The sequence below is a fragment of the Polypterus senegalus genome, chromosome 11 (genome assembly GCF_016835505.1).
Source record: "Polypterus senegalus isolate Bchr_013 chromosome 11, ASM1683550v1, whole genome shotgun sequence".
In the NCBI taxonomy this organism is placed as follows: domain Eukaryota; kingdom Metazoa; phylum Chordata; class Cladistia; order Polypteriformes; family Polypteridae; genus Polypterus; species Polypterus senegalus.
Genome location: NC_053164.1, coordinates 165,381,893 through 165,408,314, shown reverse-complemented (window position 1 = coordinate 165,408,314; position 26,422 = coordinate 165,381,893). Strand labels below are relative to the sequence as shown.

General features: G+C 37.1%; 1 protein-coding gene across 2 annotated transcripts in view; it reads right to left on the bottom strand.

The window, feature by feature from the left end:
• Nucleotides 1-26,422, bottom strand: part of gnsa (glucosamine (N-acetyl)-6-sulfatase a) — a 103,309-nt gene that overhangs the window by 70,955 nt on the left and 5,932 nt on the right. For both annotated transcript variants that reach the window (XM_039770042.1, XM_039770043.1), the window contains exons 2-5: nt 26,145-26,204; nt 8,948-9,154; nt 6,920-6,985; nt 64-162 (exon numbers count right to left, since the gene is read on the bottom strand). In XM_039770042.1, coding sequence (XP_039625976.1) covers nt 64-162; nt 6,920-6,985; nt 8,948-9,154; nt 26,145-26,204 — 432 coding nt within the window. The remainder of the gene's footprint in view (nt 1-63; nt 163-6,919; nt 6,986-8,947; nt 9,155-26,144; nt 26,205-26,422) is intronic.

Below are 26,422 nucleotides of genomic sequence, written 5' to 3'. Positions count from 1 at the left end.
AACTAGTAATAATTTAATTTAAAACATCTATAACTTCATGCAACATTAAAAAAAAATTCTCACCAATACATCGGTCAGGTAATCTTCATTATAGTCATTTCCATGCTTTTGTTTTCGTCCATTAACAGACAAAGTATAATTGTAATATTTGGAATTTTTTTCCTAAAAAAAAAAATAAATAACCAGGAGTTGGTATTTTAAATAAACAGATAATGCAACACAGACATAACACCTAAGCTTTTAAGGTGATCGAGTAAAAGAAAATGATATATATATATATATAGATATATATATATATATATATATATATATATATATATATATATATATATATACACACATACATACATACATATATCTATACTAATAAAAGCAAAGCCCTCACTGACTGACTGACTGACTGACGGACTGACTGACTGACTCACTCACTCACTCAAGCACTCATCACTAATTCTCCAAGTTCCCGTGTAGGTAGAAGGCTGAAATTTGGCAGGCTCATTCCTTACAACTTACTTACAAAAGGTGGGCAGGTTTCATTTCGAAATTCTACACGTAATGGTCATAACTGGAAGCTATTTTTCTCCATATACTGTAATGGAGTTGAGCTGGATGGCCGTGGAGGGCGGAGTTTCGTGTGACATAATCACGCCTCCCACGTAATCACGTGAACTGACTATCAACGCAGTACGTAGAAAACCAGGAAGAGCTCAAAAAAGCGCTGAAGAAAACATGCATTATATAATTGAGAAGGCAGCGAAACAATAAGAAGCGAGCAACTGACATGTACAACCATATTCATGAGTGCTGCTACTTCGGAAACAAAGCACGGTGTAAACCTAAAGTTTAAATTAAGTTCATAGGCAGGCTGCCGCTGGCGTTTGTAATTTAGTGCCTGCCCATATAAGGCCGTCCATCAGCGGCACTCCAATAATCCGCTAAATATTCACGGGTGAAAGACTGTGCTTATGCAGAGGAAGATGAGATGGTCAGGGTGGTGTTTGCCACAAACTCAGCGAAACTGCGAGAGAAACTTTTAAGTGCCAGGTCTTAGCTAACATTAAATACAGCCGTGGACATCACACGAGATGGCACCAGCACAGCTGGGAACCTTTGATGCAAGAACACCAAGCGGCTCACGTGAACTGACACAGTGCACAGACAAAAAGCAACAGCTCCAAAGAGTGCTGAACAAAAACTGAATTACACAATTGAGAAGGCAGCAAAAAAATATGAAGCGTCTGATACATACAAGCATATTCATAAGTGCAGCTACTGCGGAAACAAAGCACATGGTAGAAAAAGCGAATGTCCCGCTAAAGGAAGACCGTTTTAAAAAAAAAAAAACCCATGCATGCAGTGTGTCACATCTCAGATAAAGAGGAAGACGAGCTGTTTATTGATACAGTAAGAAACGAATCGATGAATGAAACCTCTTATCTTTACAACGATTGACAAACACGGAATGTAACTTGAACACAACACATCGTACAAATACGACCCAGATTGAAAGAAATAATGATAATCAAATCCTTCATGACAGTAACACTCAATAACACTCACAAAACAATTACTGTATATTGACAATCATGTTACGCTATTTTTAAAATGTTCCCTTTTCTTTTTCATAACTTCTTTAACACACTACTTCTCCACTGCGAATATATATATATACCCCGATCTACATACTCTCAAATAGACAAGCCACACGCCGTGGCACAATTGTAGAGGCTTTGCCTCTAGCGCCGACATCCGAGGTTCGATTCCCGAGGGGAAGCACTGAGTATGTACGCGCGCTTCCCGATTCATTTTACCCTCGCATCTCCTTGGTTTGGGACGTATGAAAAAATATGCGGTTAACGCAGAATCATGTTACATTATGTTTAAAATGTTTCCTTTTCTTAGTACTGGTACATCGATTACACTGATGCACATACAGTATTACAGCTACAAAAATGTTAAGAGTCGGAATAAAGCGCGTTCCTACGACTGATCAGAGGAAAATTTAATTTCAAAAGACTAACCGAGCGAAGCCTTGATAAAAACATGGTTTTGTGCACACTGAAAAGCAAGCAAAATTAGATGCATTACAGAAAGCGGACTTTGTGGCTCTTACTGGGGATCACTGGACTTCCGTGACCGTTAGTAATTCTAATTACATCTAATTACAAAATGTTCAATGATCACACTGTTTTAGCCTAATGTACAAAATAATTCTGGCTAAGGTTACTCAGAGTTTAAAGATTAAGTTGGTCAAATTACCTTTTATGTTTCTGACTTATTTTTTTAACAAGAAAAACTGCACCTTATGTTGAAATTTTGGCTATTATTATTTAAAGACAATACCATTCTGAAAATGTATTTAAAGTACTTAAACTACCACTTTATTTTTAAGTCTGCCCAATTTTAACCAGGGATGATATTTTTGTTTCTGTTTTGAATTCAAATGCAGTTTAAAAGCATTTTTTTTTTTCAGAAATTAAAAGAGCTTGAGTTTACAATATTCATGTCCATGTCTATTCTTTGATTCTGTCGCCCACTAAAACCCTTTTAAATTAAAAAAAAAATATTTGTGATTTGGGGATTGGGGATGTATATATATACTCAGCAAAAAAAGAAACGTCCCTTTTTCAGGACTGTGCATTTCAACAATAATGTTTTAAAAATCCAAATAACTTTACAGATCTTCATCGTAAGGGTTTAAACAATTTTTTCCATGCATGTTCAATTAACCATAATCAATTAATTAACATGCACCTGTGGAATGGTCGTTAAGACCTTAACAGCTTACAGGAAGTAGGCATTTAAGGTCACAGTTCTAAAAACGCAGGACACTAAAGAGACTTGTCTACCGACTGTGAAAAACACCCAAAGAAAGATGCCCAGGGTCCCTGCTCATCTGCGTGAACGTGCATTAGGCATGCTGCAGGGAGGCATGAGGACTGCTGATGTGGCTAGGGCAATAAATTGCCATGTCCGCACTGTGAGACGCCTAAGACAGCACTACAGGGAGACAGGAAGGACAGCTGATCATCCTCGCAGTGGAAGACCACGTGTAACAACACCTGCACAGGATCGGTACATCCGAATATCACACCTGCGTGACAGGTACAGGATGGCCACAACAACTGCCCGAGTCACACCAGGAACACACAATCCCTCCATCAGTGCTCAGACTGTCCGCAATAGGCTGAGAGAGGCTGGACTGCGGGCTTGTATGCCTGTTGTAAGGCAGGTCCTTACCAGACATCACCAGCAACAACGCCGCCTATGGGCACAAACCCACCTTCGCTGGACCAGACAGGAGTGGCAAAAAGTGCTCTTCACTGATGAGTCACGGTTTTGTCTCACCAGGTGTGATGGACGGATTCGTGTTTATCATCGAAGGAATGAGCGTTACACCGAGGCCTGTACCCTGGAGCGGGATCGATTTGGATCGATGGCTAGGGCCATTCCCCCCAGAAATGTCCAGAAACTTGCAGGTGCCTTGGTGGAAGAGTGGGGTAACATCTCACAGCAAGAACTGACAAATATGGTCCAGTCCATGAGGAGGAGATGCACTGCAGTACTTCAAGCAGCTGGTGGCCACACCAGATACTGACTGGTACTTTTGATTTTGAGCCTCCCTTCATTCAGGGACACATTGTGAAATATTTTTAGTTTATGTCTTATGGTGTTGACTCTTTTAGTGTTCATACAAATATTTACACATTAAGTTTACTGAAAGTAAAAACAGTTGAAAGTCAGAGGACGTTTCTTTTTTTGCTGAGTATATATATATATAACTGTGTGTATATAATATATGTCTATATTTGTATATGTGTATATATGTATGTATATGTACACTCACCTAAAGGATTATTAGGAACACCTGTTCAATTTCTCATTAATGCAATTATCTAATCAACCAATCACATGCCAGTTGCTTCAATGCATTTAGGGGTGTGGTCCTGGTCAAGACAATCTCCTGAACTCCAAACTGAATGTCAGAATGGGAAAGAAAGGTGATTTAAGCAGTTTTGAGCTTGGCATGGTTGTTGGTGCCAGACGGGCCGGTCTGAGTATTTCACAATCTGCTCAGTTACTGGGATTTTCACGCACAACCATTTCTAGGGTTTACAAAGAATGGTGTGAAAAGGGAAAAACACCCAGTATGCGGCAGTGCTGTGGGCGAAAATGCCTTGTTGATGCTAGAGGTCAGAGGAGAATGGGCCGACTGATTCAAGCTGGTAGAAGAGCAACTTTGACTGAAATAACCACTCGTTACAACCGAGGTATGCAGCAAAGCATTTGTGAAGCCACAACACGCACAAACTTAAGGCGGATGGGCTACAACAGCAGAAGACCCCACCGGGTACCACTCATCTCCACTACAAATAGGAAAAAGAGGCTACAATTTGCACGAGCTCACCAAAATTGGACAGTTGAAGACTGGAAAAATGTTGCCTGGTCTGATGAGTCTCGATTTCTGTTGAGACATTCAAATGGTAGAGTAAGAATTTGGCGTAAACAGAATGAGAACATGGATCCATCATGCCTTATTACCACTGTGCAGGCTGGTGGTGGTGGTGTAATGGTGTGGGGGATGTTTTCTTGGCACACTTTAGGCCCCTTAGTGCCAATTGGGCATCGTTTAAATGCCACAAGCTACCTGAGCATTGTTTCTGACCATGTCCATCCCTTCATGACCACCATGTACCCATCCTCTGATGGCTACTTCCAGCAGGATAATGCACCATGTCACAAAGCTCGAATCATTTCAAATTGGTTTCTTGAACATGACAATGAGTTCACTGTACTAAAATGGCCCCCACAGTCACCAGATCTCAACCCAATAGAGCATCTTTGGGATGTGGTGGAACGGGAGCCGTGCCCTGGATGTGCATCCCACAAATCTCCATCAACTGCAAGATGCTATCCTATCAATATGGGCCAACATTTGTAAAGAATGCTTTCAGCACCTTGTTGAATCAATTCCACGTAGAATTAAGGCAGTTCTGAAGGCGAAAGGGGGTCAAACACCGTATTAGTATGGTGTTCCTAATAACCCTTTAGGTGAGTGTATATATATATATATATATATATATATATACAGTATATATGTATATATATGCCAGCAACACTCATGACAATGACAAAACAATTACATTAACAATCATCTTACGTTATTTTTAAAATGTTTCCTTTTCTTTCTCATAACTACTTTAACACACTACTCCGCTGCGAAGCGCCGGTATTCTGCTAGTATATATATATATATATATATATATATATATATATATATATATATATATATACTGTATATATATATTATACTAGCCATGTGCACCCAACTATGTTGCGCGTGTTAAAGTTGTCTGTGAAGGGCTCCCTGTTTAAACGCGACTGCCAGTCGTGAACTGGGCCCTTCGTTGCACAGCATTATGATTTTTTATAAGGGAAAGAAAACTCTTGGATATTGATTCGATAGGAACGGCCTACTCAGAATCACTGTCCGAATCGCAATTATGTGGTGGTGTAGGAGCATTTCTGCTTCTGTCCGTTCACAGTCCGTCTCGTTTTCACGACGCTGTTGTTTCCTCTCACGATCTTTTCTCAACCTTTCTCTAATCTCGCAGGTTGCTTTGTGGCAATCCAAAGAGTAAGGCAATATACACGGAGCAATGGTTATAAAAGGGGAACACATAGGTATCCAGGCTCATTAAAGCATAAATAGGGATCACTTCACTGACATGTGAGCAAGCCACGGTACAACTGTGAGCTGGGCTACAACGTAACAATAATAATTTCTGGGACGTGCTGTTACGTTGTCGTTCATTTTACATACCGTCTTTCTTTCATTCTTATGTTACGTAGGCACGTACCTTTTATCTTCAGCAATCTCATTCTCTAACCAGGCCTCAGGAGCTAACCAGTGTAACACTGTCCACCACCCCTTTCGTTATTCCGGCACATTGTTGTCATCCGTGAGTAACAACAATGTACTAAACTGGAAGGTGGTCTACGCATGCGTGGAATTCGCGGACAAACAAAGATCAAGATCTAAATGAAGATCTCTTTAGTTAATTTAGCGCAACAATTTGTTTAGTTGAATGTCTGTGTTTTGAGGTGTGACTGGCGTACTACAGTCTTCAGTAGTATAAACCTGGAAGAGATTCTTAATGCAATGCCTATATTTTAGCTGTCTCTCTACTGCCATCTAGTGCTTCTTCTTCTAATTCATTCGCGGACAAACAAAGATCAAGATCCAAATGAAGATTATATATAGAGATATAACTACCACAGTGGAAATAAAAGCTCAAAATAAAAAAAGCAGTATATAAAAAGGAACAAAAATATTTCCAAATAAACTGTAACGTATACATTTGGCCAGATTTCAGATTGGCTAAGGGGAAAAAAAAACCCACAGTATAACACACGAAAAAGAGAACATCTTAAATAAATCTAGGACTATGCTATCATGGAATTATATAAAATGGTAATAACACAGATTACTGCTTATCATTCAAGTTGAACTGTAAGCATAATGGCTCAAAAAGCTCCCAAACATGTCACATAGAAGATAACCAGTGAGTTCTAATGAATATTACCAATGACACCTACTTAATCAAGAGGAAACGTCAAGGATCTCGGAGAATACTGGAGCTATGTCAGTAGCTCCCGGTAGAGTCATCATTAGTGCAAAAATGCAAAGCATAGAGTCTGAATAAACAGTAATCTACAATAATGAAAAAAAAAGATTCAAACCACTTCACTACTGAAAAATACCTTGTTTTGTATATATTTTTTTTTACTTTTGAGTATTGCACTTTAAAGTCACTGTAACTTAATGGTGTTTTTTGTAATTTCATGAAAGTAGTCACCATAACTATGAATATGATAACTACAACAGATAAAATGGTATAAATTAAGGATATCTTACCAAAGCATACCAGCCATTCCAACCTGGAGGTACATGTTCAACTCCACCTGCTTCAGAAGACCCATACTACAAAAACGAATAAATAGTTAACAACCGGTATTTAATCTGTATTTCAGCACTGTTTCCTCACTCCATGCATTCTAATCACTTTGTATAAAAAAATAAATAAACTTAAATAATAAAGCAAATCAAAGTACTACATCAAATATGCTCTCCTGTCATATACAACTGAAAACATTTAAGCAATAGAACATACATTACAGATTCTAAATTTCAATGTCCAATAGTGCACCTTCTCTTTTCATCAATTGAACGTGTACTGTTAGCTCAGTATTGAAAGATTTTTCTTTATTGTTCAAGTATTTAATTTGTCCAGCTATTCTAATGTGTATGTTTGAGCGTGAGTATTAATAAAAGAAAACATTAGAACAGAACCTGATGGCTTGATCCAAAGTTTGTTATATTGTTACAACTTAATAAACACAGTAACTTCAAAACAAAAACTCTATACCTGAAATCAGAGTGTAGAATGTTAACGTAATAAAAAAATATGGGTATTGATGCTTCCAGTTTTTCTTTAAAACAATAAAATTTAACTTGTTACATATAGCCCTCAGAATGATGAAACACTCCTTATTTGAAATTCTCTTTTGCATGAGCTCATCAACATGCAACCACAGTACCTATTCCCTGGAAGATGTTGCAAAGCAAATATGTGGGCAGGAAAATGCTTTAACATTTCTCTTTAATCACAAAGAAAACTACAAGAAATAGGTTTAAAATATTGTTCATAAAATAAAAAGTTTTCTTATTTTTGGTCTGGACAAATACTAGTTTAGGTTCAATTTGTTTGACAAGCAATTCCTGAACCGTGGAGCAATATTGTGTACAACTAAATATATGACTTGTGTGTTTGAAACAGCTGATCACATTATACTGTAGTTTGGGCTCTGATAACCTTACACACAAGTCAATGAGTGGTTGAGCAGGTCATGCTCTGCAATGAATGTTGCAATACAAATTTGTTTTGGTTGTATGCAAGGTGTGATATAGACACAGTGATAGACACAAAAGCTGTGGTGGCTTTTGCTCCAGGCAATGTTGATGTAAACTGGAGAAAATAAATAGCTGCAAACTGCATTTGATCCTTGTAATGCTGCAACAGTGCCTTTTTCATGTTTTACCATAGTTTCTTAGAACACACCATGCAGAAAAAAAACACTGGGTTAATTTAATTTGTGGCACTGTTCCCTTTTTCTCCAGCTATGCCTGCTACCATTTACTTTTAACATCTAATACTGTACTATTGTACGTGTGTCTTTTGGAGCCTTGACCAACTTACATTTCATCTTTGACAGACACTCTGAATTGTCCTCAAAATAATCTCATGGCAACTCACAGACAGTAGTTTTCAGAGGTCTGGTTAACAGACTGACTTACTTGCAAAAAAAAATTAATTGCACAAATAGTTACTAAACTGATTAAAATATACCTGAAACAAAAACCTATGTTATTGCTTTTCCATCCAGTAATTGCTGCTTGAACAAAAAGCAGTAAATAGTTTTATGACTCTAAAATAGCCATACTCTATAAATCTGTCATGAAAGACAACTTAGAACATTGTTGATAACATCCTGCATATGTGTTTATTTGAATCAGATCCAAAAAACATATTCTTCTTGTTCTCTTTTCCACTCTAATAATTATGGAGTTTAATTTTTCTTCCATTAATTTATAGCATAAATATTCTTAATATTAAGAAACCAGCAATGTAATGACAAGCATTAACATTTCGTTATCACAATTAACCCAATTTATATTTTTTATTATATATGATGACTTTGAGAAAATCATGCCCTAGAGGAAACATCAAAATGTGCAAATAATATTTTTATTACATTTTTCTTGTCTAATTGGCTTAATCTTAATTAGTCAACAACAGGGTCATAAAGAATATACAGATGTATAAACAAAAAAAAACAACTAGTCAAAAAGCATAAAGAAGATAAAAAATCAAAAATGTGGTACCTCATTTAGGTATTTCCCTGCAAAAAATGTCTGGTACTCGCAGAATTGGTTCAGAATCACAGGGAAGGTAAAAGGTTCCTGTGTTTTCTGCCAGGCTTGACTGCTGCAGTTACCCTCCAGAGTATTGTTTACAACTCGGTGATTGTGAAGATACTTGCCAGTTAAAATGGATGCTCGGCTAGGACAACAAAGTGGACTGGATACATACTAGTGGAGATAGGAAAAAAAAAAGTCAGAATAAACAGAAATACTTTGAAGGAAAAAAAAATCACTAAAATGTGTTTGTTCCTCCATGTATGTAAAACAAGAATAGTTATAATAGTATCAGTACTCTGAATATTCTAGTAACAGTAAGTTAATTGCTATCACCAGTTTAATGGCTATCTTCCAGGTTTATCCAGCTTAGATGTCTGCACCCAATGTCATCTTCTTTCCACTCTGAGTTGCTGAGCATCCTTTGGGTTGATACCCTTTTTTCATATCTTCCAAAACACCATCCTCAAACAGATTTGTTTTAAAACAGAATTTGAAAGCAACACGTGGCATTTCTGGTTATTTAAAATATTAAAAAATAATAGCTTCCATTATGTTATACAAACTTTTAAAAGTAAATCATTAGCTAAAATGGTTAAATATAACCAACCATTATAACTACATCATCACTACTCTGCATATTCTAGTAACAATAAATTAATCATTATTGTCACCAGTTTAATGGCTTCCATTAAGTTATACAACTTTTTAGGAGTAAAATCTTCAACTATGAGAATTGCTGCACTTTTCAATTAAGAAATATTCCAAAAGGTTTTATCTTACCAGACTAACTTTTGTGGAGAGATAAACAAGGTTTGTATTAATTCTTAAATATTTTTGTGCTATTTAGACATTGATAAATCTAGCAACAAATTAATTTAGAGATATCAACACATGCAAAGTATGTTGCCACCAAAGGTAAGATAAATCTTTTGTTGGGGGGGTGGGGCTTGGGGGAAATGAGTTCCCTCTGGGCATTCTACCAAACATAAATGAAACAGTCCTCTTTGTATTTAGGGTTCTCTTGGAAGGACTTGATGATGATGGTCATGCAGACTTCTGGCTTTTAATCCATCAATGTAGGACATCACGGTGCTTTGATTAGGTGGTGATGGCGCAGATTGCCACCACAGAAAACCAGGAAAAGAAACAGAAGAGAGAGTAGGGGTCAGTACAGATTTTAGAGCCATCGTGAATAGTTATTATAATGAAATGAATACACAGAGTATCAGGATTAGATGAAGGTAAAGTTATCAGAAAGCCATGTTAAAGTAATGTGTTTTTAGAAGTTTTTTAAAAGTGCTCCACCGTATCAGCCTGGCGAATTCCTACTGGCAGGCTATTCCAGATTTTAGGTGCATAACAGCAGAAGGCTGCCTCACCACTTCTTTTAAGTTTTGCTCTTGGAATTCTAAGCACTCATCTGAGGATCTAAGGTTAGGATTTGGAATATAAGGTGTCAGACATTCCAATATATAAGATGGAGCAAGATTATTTAAGGCTTTGTAAACCATAAGCAGTATTTTAAAGTCAATTCTGAAAGACACAGGTAACCAGTGTAGTAACATCAAAACTGGAGAAATGTGCTTGGATTTTCTTTTCCTAGTTAGGATTCTAGCAGCGGCATTCTGCACTAGTTGCAAATGATTTATGTCTTTTTTGGGTGGTCCTGAGAGGAGTGCATGACAGTAATCTAGACGACTGAAAACAAAAGTGTGAACTAATTTCTCAGCATCTTTCAGTGATATAAGAGGTCTAACTTTTGCAGTGTTTCTTAAGTGAAAAAAATGCTGTCCTAGTGGTCTGAATAATATGCAATTTAAAATTTAGGTTACAGTCAACAGTTACCCCTAAGTTCTTTACCTCCGTCTTGACTTTTAATCCTAATGCATCAAGTTTATTTCTAATAATCTCAATGTCTCCAATATTGCCAATCACTAAAATTTCATTTTTCTCTTTATTTAGCTTGAAAAAATTACTATTCATCCAATTAGAAACACAAGTAAGACATTGTGTTAGTGAATTTACAGCATCTGGGTCATCAGCTGTGTGTCATCAGTATATCTGTGGTAACTCACATTGTGCAGGGAAATCATGGGGGCTGGTGGCAGGATTGGCACTCCAACCACCGTCAAAAAAACTTCACAAAGATCCGAGACTACAGAAAGGACTCCATTTTGCTCTCCGCGGGAGTAGCTCTGCTGCAGCCGCCATAGGAAGGCTGCTCGCATTATGAAGGGGACGGGGAAAGCCCTCAGGAGCCCCATCCCTGGAAGAGTCGAAACTGTTGGAGAGTCAATAGGGTCAGGTCTGTTGGGAATCGGAACTGGTATAGTACTAAGGTGTCGCCTGCTGTATGGCAGCACTCGGGTCCCAATTTGAAGCGGCCCATACAGGTGGACGCATGGAACGTCTTGTCTCTCCAGCAAGATGATCATCTTCCTCTGCTGTCAGAGGAGCTGCGTAAACTCCGCATTTCAGTGGCAGCACTCTCTGAGGTGCGCAGACCAGGGACTGGCCAGACCTCTGTAGGTGGATACACCTTTTACTGGTCTGGTCGGTCTGATGGCTGTCATACTTGGCGAGTAGTTGTTGCTGTAGCGGATTAGCTTCTTCCGATGGTGTCCAATGTCACTCCTTTCAACGAGCGTATTATGGGACTCGGATTACAGCACTCCCTGGGTGCCTTGTCTGTTGTCTCAGGGTATGCTCCAACCACGGTGAGTGAGGTCTCGGCGAGGGAGACATTTTATTCGCAGCTTCACTTGGTGGTTGATGGGTGCCCACGAGGTGACACTCATCTGATCATGGGTGACTTCAATGCAACCATTGGCACTGACAGGGCTGGCTATGAGGATTGTCTCGGTCCCCATGGCTCTGGTGACCATGGTGAAAGTGGCTCCATGTTCCTTGACTTTGCAAAAGGTCAGCGGCTGCGAATTGCTGGATCCTGGTTCCAGCAACCTGAACTGCATCGTTGGACTTGGTACTCCAATACTGGTGGTGCGGTTAAGGAGATCGATCACATCCTCGTGGGCAGACGCTGGAGGCTCTTGCAAAACTGCAGGGTCTACAGAAGTGCCCAGTGTGTGAACTCTGACCACAGACTTGTTGTTGCTACTCTTATGATCCAGCTTAGGTACAGTAGGCTACCACCTACTAGGAAAATGAGCCTGAACTTAGCTCAATACACAGAAATAAATAGTCCATGATGTTCCGTTTAAGACTTAAGTGTATAGATTACATTTCTTAAAGTTTCAAACTGTTATCAACAGCACTAGGATCTAAGTTTGACATACGTACATACAGTATGATCAGACAACTATATGCTTCTAATGACTAACAGTTAATTTTCTTTCTAGCTGTCTAACTTTACTCTGAGGTCATTCTATAGCCTAAATAAAGAAATATAGCAGAGCATTAAGAACACTCCATTAAATTGTTAGCCCATTGGGATAAACAGAATTTTCCATTATCTATTTGAAACATACATTATATTTAAATTAAGCAAAAAACTTTGTAAATTTACTATTAGATTAAACTACTGTAATAAAAGAGATGGTATATAGGAAAGTATGTGGGGTGCGGAAGGAAGACAGTTTGGTCCTTAGTTATTATAAATAGAAAAGCAGTTACTTGAGTATTTCACTACAACTATTTTAAATACCAATGAATAATAAAACATAGTAAAAAGTAAAAGTTAAATGTAAATAGGGCTGCAACTAATGATTATTTTGGTAGTTGACTAATCATTCAATTTAATTTTCGATTAGTCAATTAGTCATGATTATTTCATGCCTGACTGACTATTTTGATGCCTGTGGTTGCACATAATGTTCTGGGCTCCAGTGCAAGTCTTACCTCATCCTCCTCACCTGTGAATGTCACCCTGATGTCTCTGCATTAACACGAATAAAATTAATAATAATCAAATTAAAATAACAACCAGTGAAACAGATGAATTTGAAAATAATCATATGTTTTTATATTAGTGTGACCATCACAATTAAAAAGAAATACATTAAACAATACAAACTAAAGTGCATGTAGTCTTTAAACAAAAAAGTGCATCTAACTTAGCCAAAAAATACATCGTTAAAACTGAAATGTTTTTCATATTTTAGTAATAAATGACAAAATGTAGACATAAACTATATAGTATGTAAAGCCTAAAGTGCAAAGATCAAATAAACACTTTCACAAAAGGTTCAAGGACTATACAATAGCTTCCATGGTGCAGTGGTAGGAATTGCTGACTTATAATCAAGATCCCCTGGTTCGATCCTGACTGCCTCATATATTTTCCGTTTTGAGTAGTGAGTTGTTCTTATTGTTATTATACAATAAACACACTTGATTTGCATCTGTAACAGCTACTGTAAATGTATAGTACTTGCAAAAGTGACCTTTTTTTCACTTTAATTCTCTCAGTCACGATCACGATACATACTACCGCCACCAAGGGATCTGACGCTGTTACTTTTCATCTGAAACTGGGAATAACTGTAGATGTGAGTGGTGTTTTGAGACAATCGAACTGGAAATTCTCTGATCTGGATGGATAAAAGTGGACACACAAACACTGGCGAATCTGCCTTATTTATATCTCATTGTCACTTGATTTTTTTTATTCAATTTTATTGAGCGTTCTTGCTTACGCTGAATTAGCATGCGCCTTATGGCCCGTGATGTCAAAGCCGGACTGCCAAAAAAACATAGACATAGGTATATATGATATTTGGAATTATTCATTTTATGACCTTATAGTACATTTCGGAGAACATTGTGGCATGGATGCAACATTATTCATATTCTTGTGGTTGTAATCACCGACCGCATTTTTTCCCCCCGATCTTGCCTAGTCTGCACAGGACTCTAGGACCTGCAGAGGAAAGAATGTTCCTGTGCAAGGTGAGCCATGAACACTCTTCTTTTCTCAGTGGACCCCGTAGATGCCTTGCACAGTACATGTGCTTTGATCGCCGCCAGGCCAAGCTTGTTATAGAACAAGCATCCAGGCACCTGCGTGCTCCTGCTAGCACTTAATAAGCTCACGCCTTTTGGTGTAAGCGCGCAGCACCGGGGAAAACAAAAGAAAGAGACAAATATATGTGACATTTTGAAGAAATCATTGTATGACCTGAATAGTACCAATCAGAAAACATCATCACACTAATGAAATATTATTTGAAAACGAACAGATCGGGTGTAAATTTGTTTCTTGAAAGAGTTAGGTTTTTTTCACCTTTATTTTCTCAGTCTCGTTCACGCTCTCTCTCCCATCCTGATCTGACCCTAACTAACTAACAGCGCCAGCATAAAATTCTCAAGAGACGGCGGCATCACAGCTCCAGGATGCTTGCTTTTCAGATGCTCATTCATCGCGGTGTTGCTGCCGTGAAAAGAAAGATCCACTTTGCATAATCTGCATTTAACTTTTTTTCTTTTTCAGTGAAGTGCTCCCTCACTGTAGAAAGTTTCTGTCTCAATTTTTTTCCATCTCCTTCCCCCTACTCTATCCGAGTCACCATTGCAATCACGTTTATTTTCCTCTACATTCTTCTTCACCTCAGATATTCTTCTTTGTGGGTAGGACTGTGTGCAGTCTTGACAAACAATAACAAACAATACTGCCCCCAGACGTTCATGTAGTGCATTGCAGTTACAAAAACCAATGTGGTTCTTTGTGACTGGAGCCTCTATTGAAGGTTCTGTTTATGACGCGTTGACAATAAAAAATCCATGTCAACAATTTTCTGTAGTCGACGTCGTCGATTACGTTGCCTAATTGTTGCAGCCCTAAATGTAAAACGTAATAAAAAGTAAATTAAATTACATTAATGTCTCGTCAAAAACAATTATTATGAATTAATTTATTCTTTTACAACGCCTGCTGCCAACCTCTCCTCTCCTAACTTACATTCTATAAATGTTGCTTTTTTGCATTGCTGTTCATACATTCTTCAGGATATTTTTCATTTATTGGATGACTCTGTTCTCGATTTTTATTATATGCAGCTATTTTTTGTTCATTAGCAGCTCTTACTGCTCTTTTTCTATAGCGATCTAAAATTGGACATTCTTGAATGGATATTTTGCTTTTCTGTCTTGCCATTATAACCGACTGGACTGAAAGGTGACTTAACTCAATCAATGGAATGCCTCCTGAAAAATTCTAGCAGAACTAAGTGAGGCTTTTTCAGCATTTTTTAAAAACACAAAATACTACAGTATATGTAATATAATCCATCCATCCATCCATCCAAAGATAATCCTGTTGTAAGTCAGTATGCTCTTTTTAACAAATTAAATTATTTCACTGATATGTGACCTGAAATCAATTTCAATTAATACCTTCATCTTGTATCATTGATCCAGTCACAGCAGGTTTTTTCAAAGATGTCTCCAATGTGCCAAATGATTTTAAAAATACACATTTGACAATGTCAGCTCTCTACTAGATCAGAATCACTTTTACTCGCCAGTACTTAATATACAGGAATTTAATTTGGTAGATTTGGAGAAGCTTATAACAGGACACAATGTCACATACAAATAATATAAACAGCTTAAGTTAAAAAGAAAAACTTAAACGTTTGCAGAGTAGAACAATTAATCTGCTCTGTATAGCAGAAACCCAGGCAGTTCTAATGCAGGGTTGGGAACTGATGCATTAAGCCACGTCTCCACAAGGCAATACACTAAAGAGTGAAAATAATCTTTTTCTCACAACAAGTAAGGGTTAAGTTCATCTGTTTTGCTCAGTGACTTAACATTGGATAAAAACTATCCCAGGAAGGGGCGCCTGAAAAGCACGTCTCCTGAACCACACAAGAGACCCTGTGCTACTAACCCTTCTCCAATTCATGTGAAAGTTACCTGTATGAGAGTCTGAGTCTGCAGTCAGAGGGATCATAAGTGGTAAACTTGTATGTAAGTGTCCTTGAATGGCTGAGGATAAATTAAGTCCAATCCCATCTGATCTTGTGTGTAAGTAATTCTCGTATTGTTGCAAATGGCAAAGTTAACAGATAAAAACAACAGACACCTAAGCAGCGACCAAACAACTGTGGCTGCCCCGATGTCCCCTATACTATTGTCTTCCCAGATTCTCAAAAGACTGCAGAAATTAAACTCCTGCTCAAGAAAAATAATCTAGACTCCTCTGCTTTTGACAACATTAGACCTGTTTCAAATGTAAAAATCTAGAAAAAGCAGTTTCAGTAATGAAATGACTACTTGAAAAATATTCTACTCTTAATACGTTTCAGTCAGGTTTTGGAACAAATTATGGCATGGAAACTGTACTGGTTTATGTAGTGAATAACATCATGCAGGACAATGCTGATATAAGCAACGTATCTCTTCTTGTTTTCCTAGACCTGAATACTGCACTTGACACCATAGACCACAGTATTTTTATTACTCACCTTAAGACAATGGGAGGGTCTCTCTGGCAGTATCTTAAATTGGATTTAGTTTTATTTCACAGGTAGAAAATTCTTTGTTAGTTGTGGTAGTTCAGGGATTCTTGATATTGTATATGGTGTACCACAATGACTTATTCTGGGCCTACTGTCATTTTCACATCGAAACACAAGTTGAACTACTACAGTTACGCAGCTGACACACATTTTTACTTATGTATAGCACCTGATCACTCCAAGAGCCGGTTTATACTTTACACTCAGAACAGGTACATGCACGCATCATGGCTGCCACGTGTTCCCGGTGTTCATTTGACACGTCCTCTGAACGCATCCTCAAAAAGTAACACGAACCGTGTGTGAGTTGCAGTACTAACAAAAAGTCATCGGGGCACAGTGTGATAAAGTCGGAACGTGACGTCAGAGTCTTTGTTTACCATCTACAAGTGACAGAAAGCCGCTTTTGTGGATGGTACAGGATCGATGTACGTGCTTCGATGTTTGATGAATGATTCGATGTGGTGAAGGAAAATGCAGACATACAAATGCATTCGTGGTGCTTTGATATTCAAGCATTGCATATTCCCCATCGTAATAACACAATACATTTTAAAGGTCTCATATACCATATTTCTATGCTATCTTTGGGTCCTCAGACCCAATGTCTTACTTGCATTTCTGAATGGATGGGATGTAATTTCCTCAAAATATTCAAAAATGGAAGCAGTGAAGGTCTTAGAAATAAACTTGATCCCTTTGCATTGAAAGGGCTCTGCCCTAAACTTTAAATCACAAATTAACTGTATTACTAGAACTACATTTTTTTCACTTAAGGTACAATGCAAAAGTTAGACCTCTTATAAGAATGCAAGATGTTGAGACATTATTTCACACCATTTTAGTTTTTAGTTGACTAGATTACTGCAAGGCATTCCTTACAGAATTACCTAAAAAAGACATTCATCAGTTGCAGTTAGTTCAGGAAGTAGCAGCAAAACTCCTAACCAGAAAAAGAAAATTTCAGCACATCTGACCAGTTTAAACATTGTTACACTGGGAATGTATGTTCTTTAAAACTGATTTTAAAATACTATTAATGGTAAAAAAAAAAAAAAAAAGCTTTAAATAATCTTGCTCCATCCAATATTTTGGACTGCCTATTCCCTCACATTTTATGTTGTAACCTTAGATGTTGTAATAATGGATTGCTTATTATTCCTAGACCTTAGCGTAAATGAATTGGTGAGGCAGGCTTTTGCGGTTATGCATGAAAAATCTAGCTTAATTTACCAACAGTGATAACCAGGCTAATACCATGGAACATTTTAAAAAAACTCCTAAAAATGTACTTTAACAGCTGCATTTTAGTTTGGCTTCTAAAAATTCTGTGCATGTATAGTCAAATTCATCATGAATCTGCAACCATTATTAACCTGTACTTTTCTCTGCTCTCTTTTCATTTTTTTAAACACTATAATGCCGTTTTGTGCCACCATCACCTGCTCAAAGTACTGTGCAGCTGTCTGTAATGCTCGAAAGAAAGCGAATGAATGTCCACAAGTCCCACTGCATCGAATCCTCAAAGACAAGCTAAAAATAATAATAAACTACTTACCTAACGTTTATCTTTTGGTCATCAATACCCTGCAGTTATTTTTTTCTTCACCATCCCAACTTTGGACACTTGGTACACGTTTCTCATTGGTCAACTTAAAATACTATAGGGTGAAATCAACCCTTAATCTTGCAGTCATGTATGCCTGTTATCATCCAATTGACACTCGGAATGACCTCCAGAGGGCGAACTGAAGGTGACTGCCAACATTCTTTATGTGTGAGCACCACCACGCACCTGTTGCTTATGAAATTAAGTAGAGTTGCCTGGTTCCAAGCATCAACTGGATGATAACAAACATACAAGAACACCAGAGAAACACATTAATGAGTCTTTATTGTTTCTTAATTTATTTTTAAAGTTGTTTTTTCTTTTTTAATTGTTTTTTTCTCAAACAAAAAAAAAAAAACTTTATTTTCCTCCCGGGAAATGCTGGGTATTTCAGCTAGTAATCAATATAATATGCAAGCCAACTATTTCATTTGTGAGTCATTCACAGAAACTGAATGAAAATCATTTTATTACTTTAGACTGAAGTGGTGAAATTTTCTAGTAAAAATATGCATGAAAACTTTCTGTTCTAGCTTAACATTATTCTTACTTTAGGTAGCATGGACTGGCAGAATTATTGTCACAGGGATAAACTTAAAATAATTAGAGAAAAAGGTAACAATTTAAGTAATAACAAAAATGCATCTATTACTCATTTACTATTATGTAATAAGACCTTAATAAACACTTCTCTGGGTCTTCATCACACTTACAAAACACCTGTAACGTGCTTATTCATCTCTGCAATTTGACCTACTAACAAAACTTCACTTTGGAGTGGTCTGAAGTGCCTTAACTGAGACTCATTGCTCTTGATATTACATATTTAGTATGTGACCTGTGAACCATTCACATGAACAAGCAATTTTACCATCATGTCAATATGCCATGCTGCACAGAGATGAATAACCTACTGCTTATAATGAAGACCAAAACAAGCCTTCAGGATATTGTTACATAAGAGTAAATGAGTAATAGATACATTTTTACAGGATGTATATCATTAACTACTAGTATGAAGAAATGATGTAGAACATACAGGGTATGAACTTAATTTTTGTTTTTTAATTTTCATTTGCTCAAACATTTCCTTTTACTAGACATTTTCCCCACACAATTTTCAGCGAGGTGTGAAATTTCTTTCTCTATTCTTGGCTGACAAAGAATTTTCTACTAAGCAAAGAAACTGCTGAATCACGTGACAGAAAAACATTTTCACCGTTTCTGCAGTGATAAGCTACTAAATACTGAGAAGTGTAGTATAAATCTGGAGTATATTGAAAACAACATATTAAAAATCACCTCATTAACAATCCAAATTAAATTTTATTTTCTAAAACTTACAAGAATTAAAATACAACATGCAAAATACAATAAGTACTGAACTTATGTTAAAATAACAAACCCAAACCCTTTCAAATTAAAAACTGTTTGAAATGTGATGCAATGTAGACAAAGTCAACAAGTACCTTTAAATTTGTAATTGAAAATGTCTCCAAAACTGAATAGACTGAGAACAAGTTCACCTTAATTTGACAAATTTCATTTAATATTAAGTAACAAAAATTTGAAAGCATACAGATTCATAAGATGCCAATCAGTAGCACACATGTCAATTTTATTGGAGATCAAGTGGATATTAATATATTGCAATTTTTGGAATCCGAGGTTAACTGCAAAAGGTTTGCCAAATTCCACACGCGGCTATGTGTATTTCTCAACTGCTATGAGCAGTCATGTAACACACTAGCAGATTATTTAACATATTTGAAGGATGCCCAATAGTAAAAACAGCCCTGTTGTAGAATTTATGTATCTACTCAAATATGCTGGCAGTTTCATTTACCATATATTACATGGATTGAAGATTTATGTTGAAAAATGCAAAAGAAATTAATTTTCTAGCAAGTTATATTGACAACAGTAATACATGTCAGGTTTTGATATTGTCCGGGCAATAATAAAAAGGCTAACACCGTTTCATGAAATTGCACATTGTGTGTATTACAGCTCTTGAGCCACAGTTCATATGTCATGGTAGAAATGGGAGATTAAATTTAGCTATTCACACATAACCTAATGGATTAACAAAGGCTTAATCACGGGTAAAAAAAAAAAACAAGTAATGAATAAATTGTACAAGAACAATAGCTTTCTTCACCTTGTGCTAACCTCTTATTCTTTTAGTGTCAGTAGTTTAAGTGGTTTGCACAAGGAGATGTTTGTTTAATTTAATGCATTGATATACAGTGGTGTGAAAAACTATTTGCCCCCTGCCTGATTTCTTATTCTTTTGCATGTTTGTCACACAATGTTTCTAATCATCAAACACATTTAACCATTAGTCAAATATAACACAAGTAAACACAAAATGCAGTTTTAAATGATGGTTTTATTATTTAGGAGAAAAAATCCAAACCTACATGGCCCTGTGTGAAAAAGTAAATGCCCCCTTGTTAAAAAATAACCTAACTGTGGTGTATCACATCTGAGTTCAATTTCCGTAGCCATCCCCAGGCCTGATTTCTGCCACACCTGTTTCAATCAAGAAATCACTTAAATAGGAGCTGCCTGACTAAGAAGTAGACCAAAAGCACCTCAAAAGCTAGACATCATGCCAAGATCCAAAGAAATTCAGGAACAAATGAGAACAGAAGTAATTGAGATCTATCAGTCTGGTGAAGGTTATAAAGCCATTTCTAAAGCTTTGGGACTCCAGTGAACCACAGTGAGAGCCATTATCCACAAATGGCTAAAACATGGAACAGTGGTGAACCTTCCCAGGAGTGGCCGGCCGACCAAAATTACCCCAAGAGCGCAGGGACGACTCATCCGAGAGGTCACAAAAGACCCCAGGACAACGTCTAAATAACTGCAGGCCTCACTTGCCTCAATTAAGGTCAGTGTTCACGACTCCACCATAAGAAAGAGACTGGGCAAAAACGGCCTGCATGGCAGATTTCCAAGATGCAAACCACTGTTAAGCAAAAGAACATTAGGGCTCGTCTCAATTTTGCTAAGAAACATCTCAATGATTGCCAAGACTTTTGGGAAAATACCTTGTGGACTGATGAGACAAAAGTTGAACTTTTGGAAGGCAAATGTCCCGTTACATCTGGCGTAAAAGGAACACAGCATTTCAGAAAAAGAACATCATACCAACAGTAAAATATGGTGGTGGTAGTGTGATGGTCTGGGGTTGTTTTGCTGCTTCAGGACCTGGAAGGCTTACTGTGATAGATGGAACCATGAATTCAACTGTCTACCAAAAAATCCTGAAGGAGAATGTCCGGCCATCTGTTCGTCAACTCAAGCTGAAGCGATCTTGGGTGCTGCAACAGGACAATGACCCAAAACACACCAGCAAATCCACCTCTGAATGGCTGAAGAAAAACAAAATGAAGACTTTGGAGTGGCCTAGTCAAAGTCCTGACCTGAATCCAATTGAGATGCTATGGCATGACCTTAAAAAGGCGGTTCATGCTAGAAAACCCTCAAATAAAGCTGAATTACAACAATTCTGCAAAGATGAGTGGGCCAAAATTCCTCCAGAGCGCTGTAAAAGACCCATTGCAAGTTATCACAAACGTTTGATTGCAGTTATTGCTGCTAAGGGTGGCCCAGCCAGTTATTAGGTTCAGGGGGCAATTACTTTTTCACACAGGGCCATGTAGGTTTGGATGTTTTTTCTCCCTAAATAATAAAACCATCATTTAAAAACTGCATTTTGTGTTTACTTGTGTTATATTTGACTAATGGTTAAATGTGTTTGATGATCAGAAACATTTTGTGTGACAAACATGCAAAAGAATAAGAAATCAGGAAGGGGGCAAATAGTTTTTCACACCACTGTAATACTAATTTAATTTCATGAAAGAAACAGCTATGAAAGCAACCACATCAACATTAAAGAAGTGTCTTTGGTACAAGATGAACAAAGGCATATTTGTCTGTCACTGTTTTTTTTTTTTTTGAGACTGTTCAGCCATGTCCAGGGAGCTTGGTTTGGAGAAAGGTTCAAAGACTTGATGGCTCATTGACTTCCAGCAAGACAGTAATTAGATGTTAAATCATCATGATAGAAAGCTGATGAGTGGCAGCAAGTTCTTGTATGTTTTTCAAATGTTACTTACAAGACTTATTCCAATAAACACAATTCCATATACAGTCCTCCTCTCTCTCTCTCTCTCTCTCTCTTTCTCAAGAATATCTTGGCACATTTGTCATTTGAATGCACTCACTTAAAAAAGGCCGTCTTTCATAGTTACAGTGTCTCAAATTCCCAATTCAAACTCAGATACTAAAAGAGAGGTGCACATATGCAAGCCAAACCTTTCTATTATAGGGTGACGCAGAAAACAGGAAATTTTGGAACTAGGTATTTGTGACCCTGGGGTGTCAGCAGTTGTTTGGGACCAATGGGACCTCACTTAGAACCCCTTGCCCTTAGTTATAATGGAGCAGTGGAGTAGTGTGCAACAAGCATTTGCTGTAAAAGCCTTTTATAAGAATAGTGATAGTGTGACTGCTGCGCAAAGGGAATATCGGCATCATTACCAGTTAGGAAATCATGCTCTTGTCCCTTGTCGTGCGATTACAACATGGGTGCATAATTTCAAAGAAATTGGTTCAGCTTTAAAAAATTTGGAGTGGCCTTCCCTAGAATTTCTTGTATACTCAGATATGGGGATGAATATTTGAAAAGTAAACCACAAGACAATGATTATACTTTTATATTACGCTCATTTAAGAACCATCAATAACAGTCAGTCATTTTCCAACCCGCAATATCCTAACACAGGGTCACAGGGGTCCTCTGGAGCCAATTACAGGCAGCATAGGGCACAAGGCAGGAACAAATCACAGACAGGGCGCCAGCCTACCACAGGGCACAAACACACACAGCAAACACATACTAGGGACAATTTAGGAACGCCAATGCACCTAAGTTGCATGTCTTTGGACTGCAGGAGGAAACCCACGCAGACATTGGGAGAACATGCAAACTCCATGCAGAGGGGACTGGGAAGCGAACCCAGGTCTCCTTACTGCAAGGCAGCAGCGCTACCACTGCACCACTGGGCTGCCCACCATCAATAATAAATCAAATTAAATTAATAATATATTCAACATTTATTACAAAAGTTGAATAAATCAGACTCTACAGTTGCGTGAATAAAAAGTACCACTTCCGGTTAACGGAAAGCACCCAAAAGTTGATATAATTCAATATTTTGTAACTAATACTTGTATGCAAAATTTGGTTGAAAGTGAAAGCGTACTCAAGTTGTCGTATTTACACACACAAACAGACATAATTCCAAAAATGGTATTTTCGGACTCAGGAAGGTCTAAAATGTCGAGAATCATCAAAATCTCAAAATTGAATTTTTGGAGGATTCCAATACAGTCCCTGTACTTTGTATGGGAGAAAATAAAAAGAAGTCCCCAAGTGGAGTCATTTCACATACTGCCCTACAACGGATGGAAGCTATTACACGATTGTTTGGAAGACGTGTAATTTCATGCAACGGTGACATTTCATGGCCTCTGAGATCCCTAGATCTCAAGGTTTGTGATTTTTTTTTCTGTGGGGACATCTTGAAAGCCAAGTGTACTGTACACATCCTGCAATCATTGCTGAACTAAAAAGGAGGATTGAAGAAGAAATCACTGGCATTCCTCTTGACATGTGGAAATTCTGCATTAGTTGACATAACAAGAGGCTGCCAAAATATGTATGGAGAAAAGAACAACACCTTCATGATGTTTCCTTCAAAACATAAAATATTGATTACCATCATTAATTGCATATCCTTTACAATACATTTCATCATTAAATGTATTTTGTAATGTGTTTTCAATTGATGTTCAATGCATAAATACATTTTTTGTTTTCCAGCGCCACCCTGTATTTATATACAGTTAAACAATGAATTTTTGCATAACCATTTAAATTATAAATCACAGATATATAATAATTATTGACTGCAATTACTTCATAATATAGAGTTAACACCAAAGGATGAAAAAACTATGCTGATGTAGTTGGTTGGCTGTCACAAGCCAGTTATCCCGATGGAAATCTTCCAAAGATCACCTGCCTAAAACTGAAAAACCTAGAAGGATCATGAGATGCACTGTCCTGATCTGTAGTTACACTGAAAAATGAAAAACAACATAGATTTGCCCTGCTCCTCTACAAAATGTTTTGAGCCGCTTTAAGTTCACCTTAGGGACTCATGTATGTGTCATATATGTACTGCCCCAGTAAACCTCCCTGTCTGCGATGGCCCCCAAGAACTGGTCATGCCCATGAGGACACTTAATGGCAGAATTGACAGCCCTGACAGTTTCACATTCCTTCTCCTAAGAACTAGAGGCTAGCACAACACCCTGTGCAAAAATATATATTATGCAATGTCTGCTTACCAAAATGAGGAATTAGCAATGTCTAAAAAATGGGACAAAGAGACTTCTAAAGAATAAAACTGGGCACCACAAACTCAGGAGATATTAAGGATATAGGCTTGCCCTGGGAAATACAAAATGCCTATCAAACAGAATTGTACATGTAGCACCGAGAATTGAAAATATTTTAATAAATAGCTATAAATAACAGTCTGAATTAACATTTTGATTTATATTATAGGGTAACCAAACAGCTGTATTTAACAAGACTGTCTGTGACTGTTGTGGATATCTCTCAAAACAAAGCATGCAGGCAAGTGATCATTTGGTTAACCATTATATCAAAAATGCTGCACAGGTTATTTACAGTGAAAAATTAAGCTTTTATTAATACTACCCAGGATGTAATATACTGCAGGTGTGGTCATCAAATACATTTCCCTTTATTCTGTCCCCAAACTAAAATATCACTGATTAAAATCACCATGGGGAGCAACCATACACACTTTTGTCAAATCCTAAAAATGCCTCCATTTCCATAAAAAAGCACAGATGTGGACAACTAAAATAAGTAACACCAAAGGGAACTTTTCAGAATGAAACATAACCTATAGTTTCCCTTGTAAAAATGGTGAATCTCAATAAATGTGGTGGGCACATGCCCAATGGTGTGGATTAACAGACCACACCAATGACTAAAATATCAGTTTAAAAAAAAAACAAAAAAAAAGATTGTTCTCTTTATAATAATATTTAAGTTAATAATAATTTTTAATTACTACTTTATTTCTCAGTCTTCCTTCTGAAACAATCAATTTATCACTATAAGTTACCAGTGTATATGTAATTAATCAGTTAACTCACTGGGATGTATGCTTCCAATTTTTATACATATATAGGATTGTTTTGCTATGTTTCATATTTTACATAGCTTTAGCCTACATTTAGACATAAATTTAATAGTATTTTATGTTGTACTTGTAACAATAGACTATTTGAGCTGCAAGACAAGACCATTTTGAAATATAACTAGAAAACAAAATTACAGCTGCATGCCTGTAAATTAATTTCTAATTACATGAGAAAGGGGACATACTTTGGAGATGCACTATTTATTGGAAACAAATAATATTTGAATAAGAAAATAAAAAGAGGCAGCTATAATACTCTATTGTTTATATCTTGTGTTTCAACATCTGATTAACGTCTTGTTGCAAGTCATCATGGCTTTCAGATTTTGGCTCTCTTCTCCAAAAAAAGTGACCTGGCCAAAAAAAAACCACAATGATAGACAAGAAACTGGCACTGTTCCTACAACAGCAAAGCCTCTTTATGGATGATGCCGATTTGCTGCCTTCTCATCTGTTGATTTCAAGACGTTCAATCAACATTAAAAGCTTCTTTTCACTAATGTTCACATTTTGTCCTCTGTTAGCTTTTCTGAGATGTGTGTGCATTTTTTGAGCAAGCATTAGGCTCAAAATAAAAGAACCTAGTTTTTGGAGACTGTCTGCAACCTACCAAATACGACGAGTATTTTCATAAATAACAAACAAAACTGTTTTAATAGGCTTCAGATCATATTATCAAACAACACAAAACTGGTGAGAACTGAACAAATGAAATATTGAGGACTCAAAATACATGGTGATGTACTTACTGCATTGGTGAATGTAATGCCAGCTTCTCCAATTAACCTTCTAGTTTTGTTTAGAGGAGTCTGAAAAAAAAATCAAATAAATAAATTAAACTCCCAGAGGAACACAAATGGCTCTGCACTAACCTGTGCAGTACACAAATACTGCATCCAGGTCAAATACAACCAAACCATTTCAAACAGGAGTTCCATGAACCTATAAACACACCTAAAATAAAAAAAAATATATAAAAAAAGATGCACATCAAGCCTCCTCAGTCTTACCTTCACTATCTGTTGGT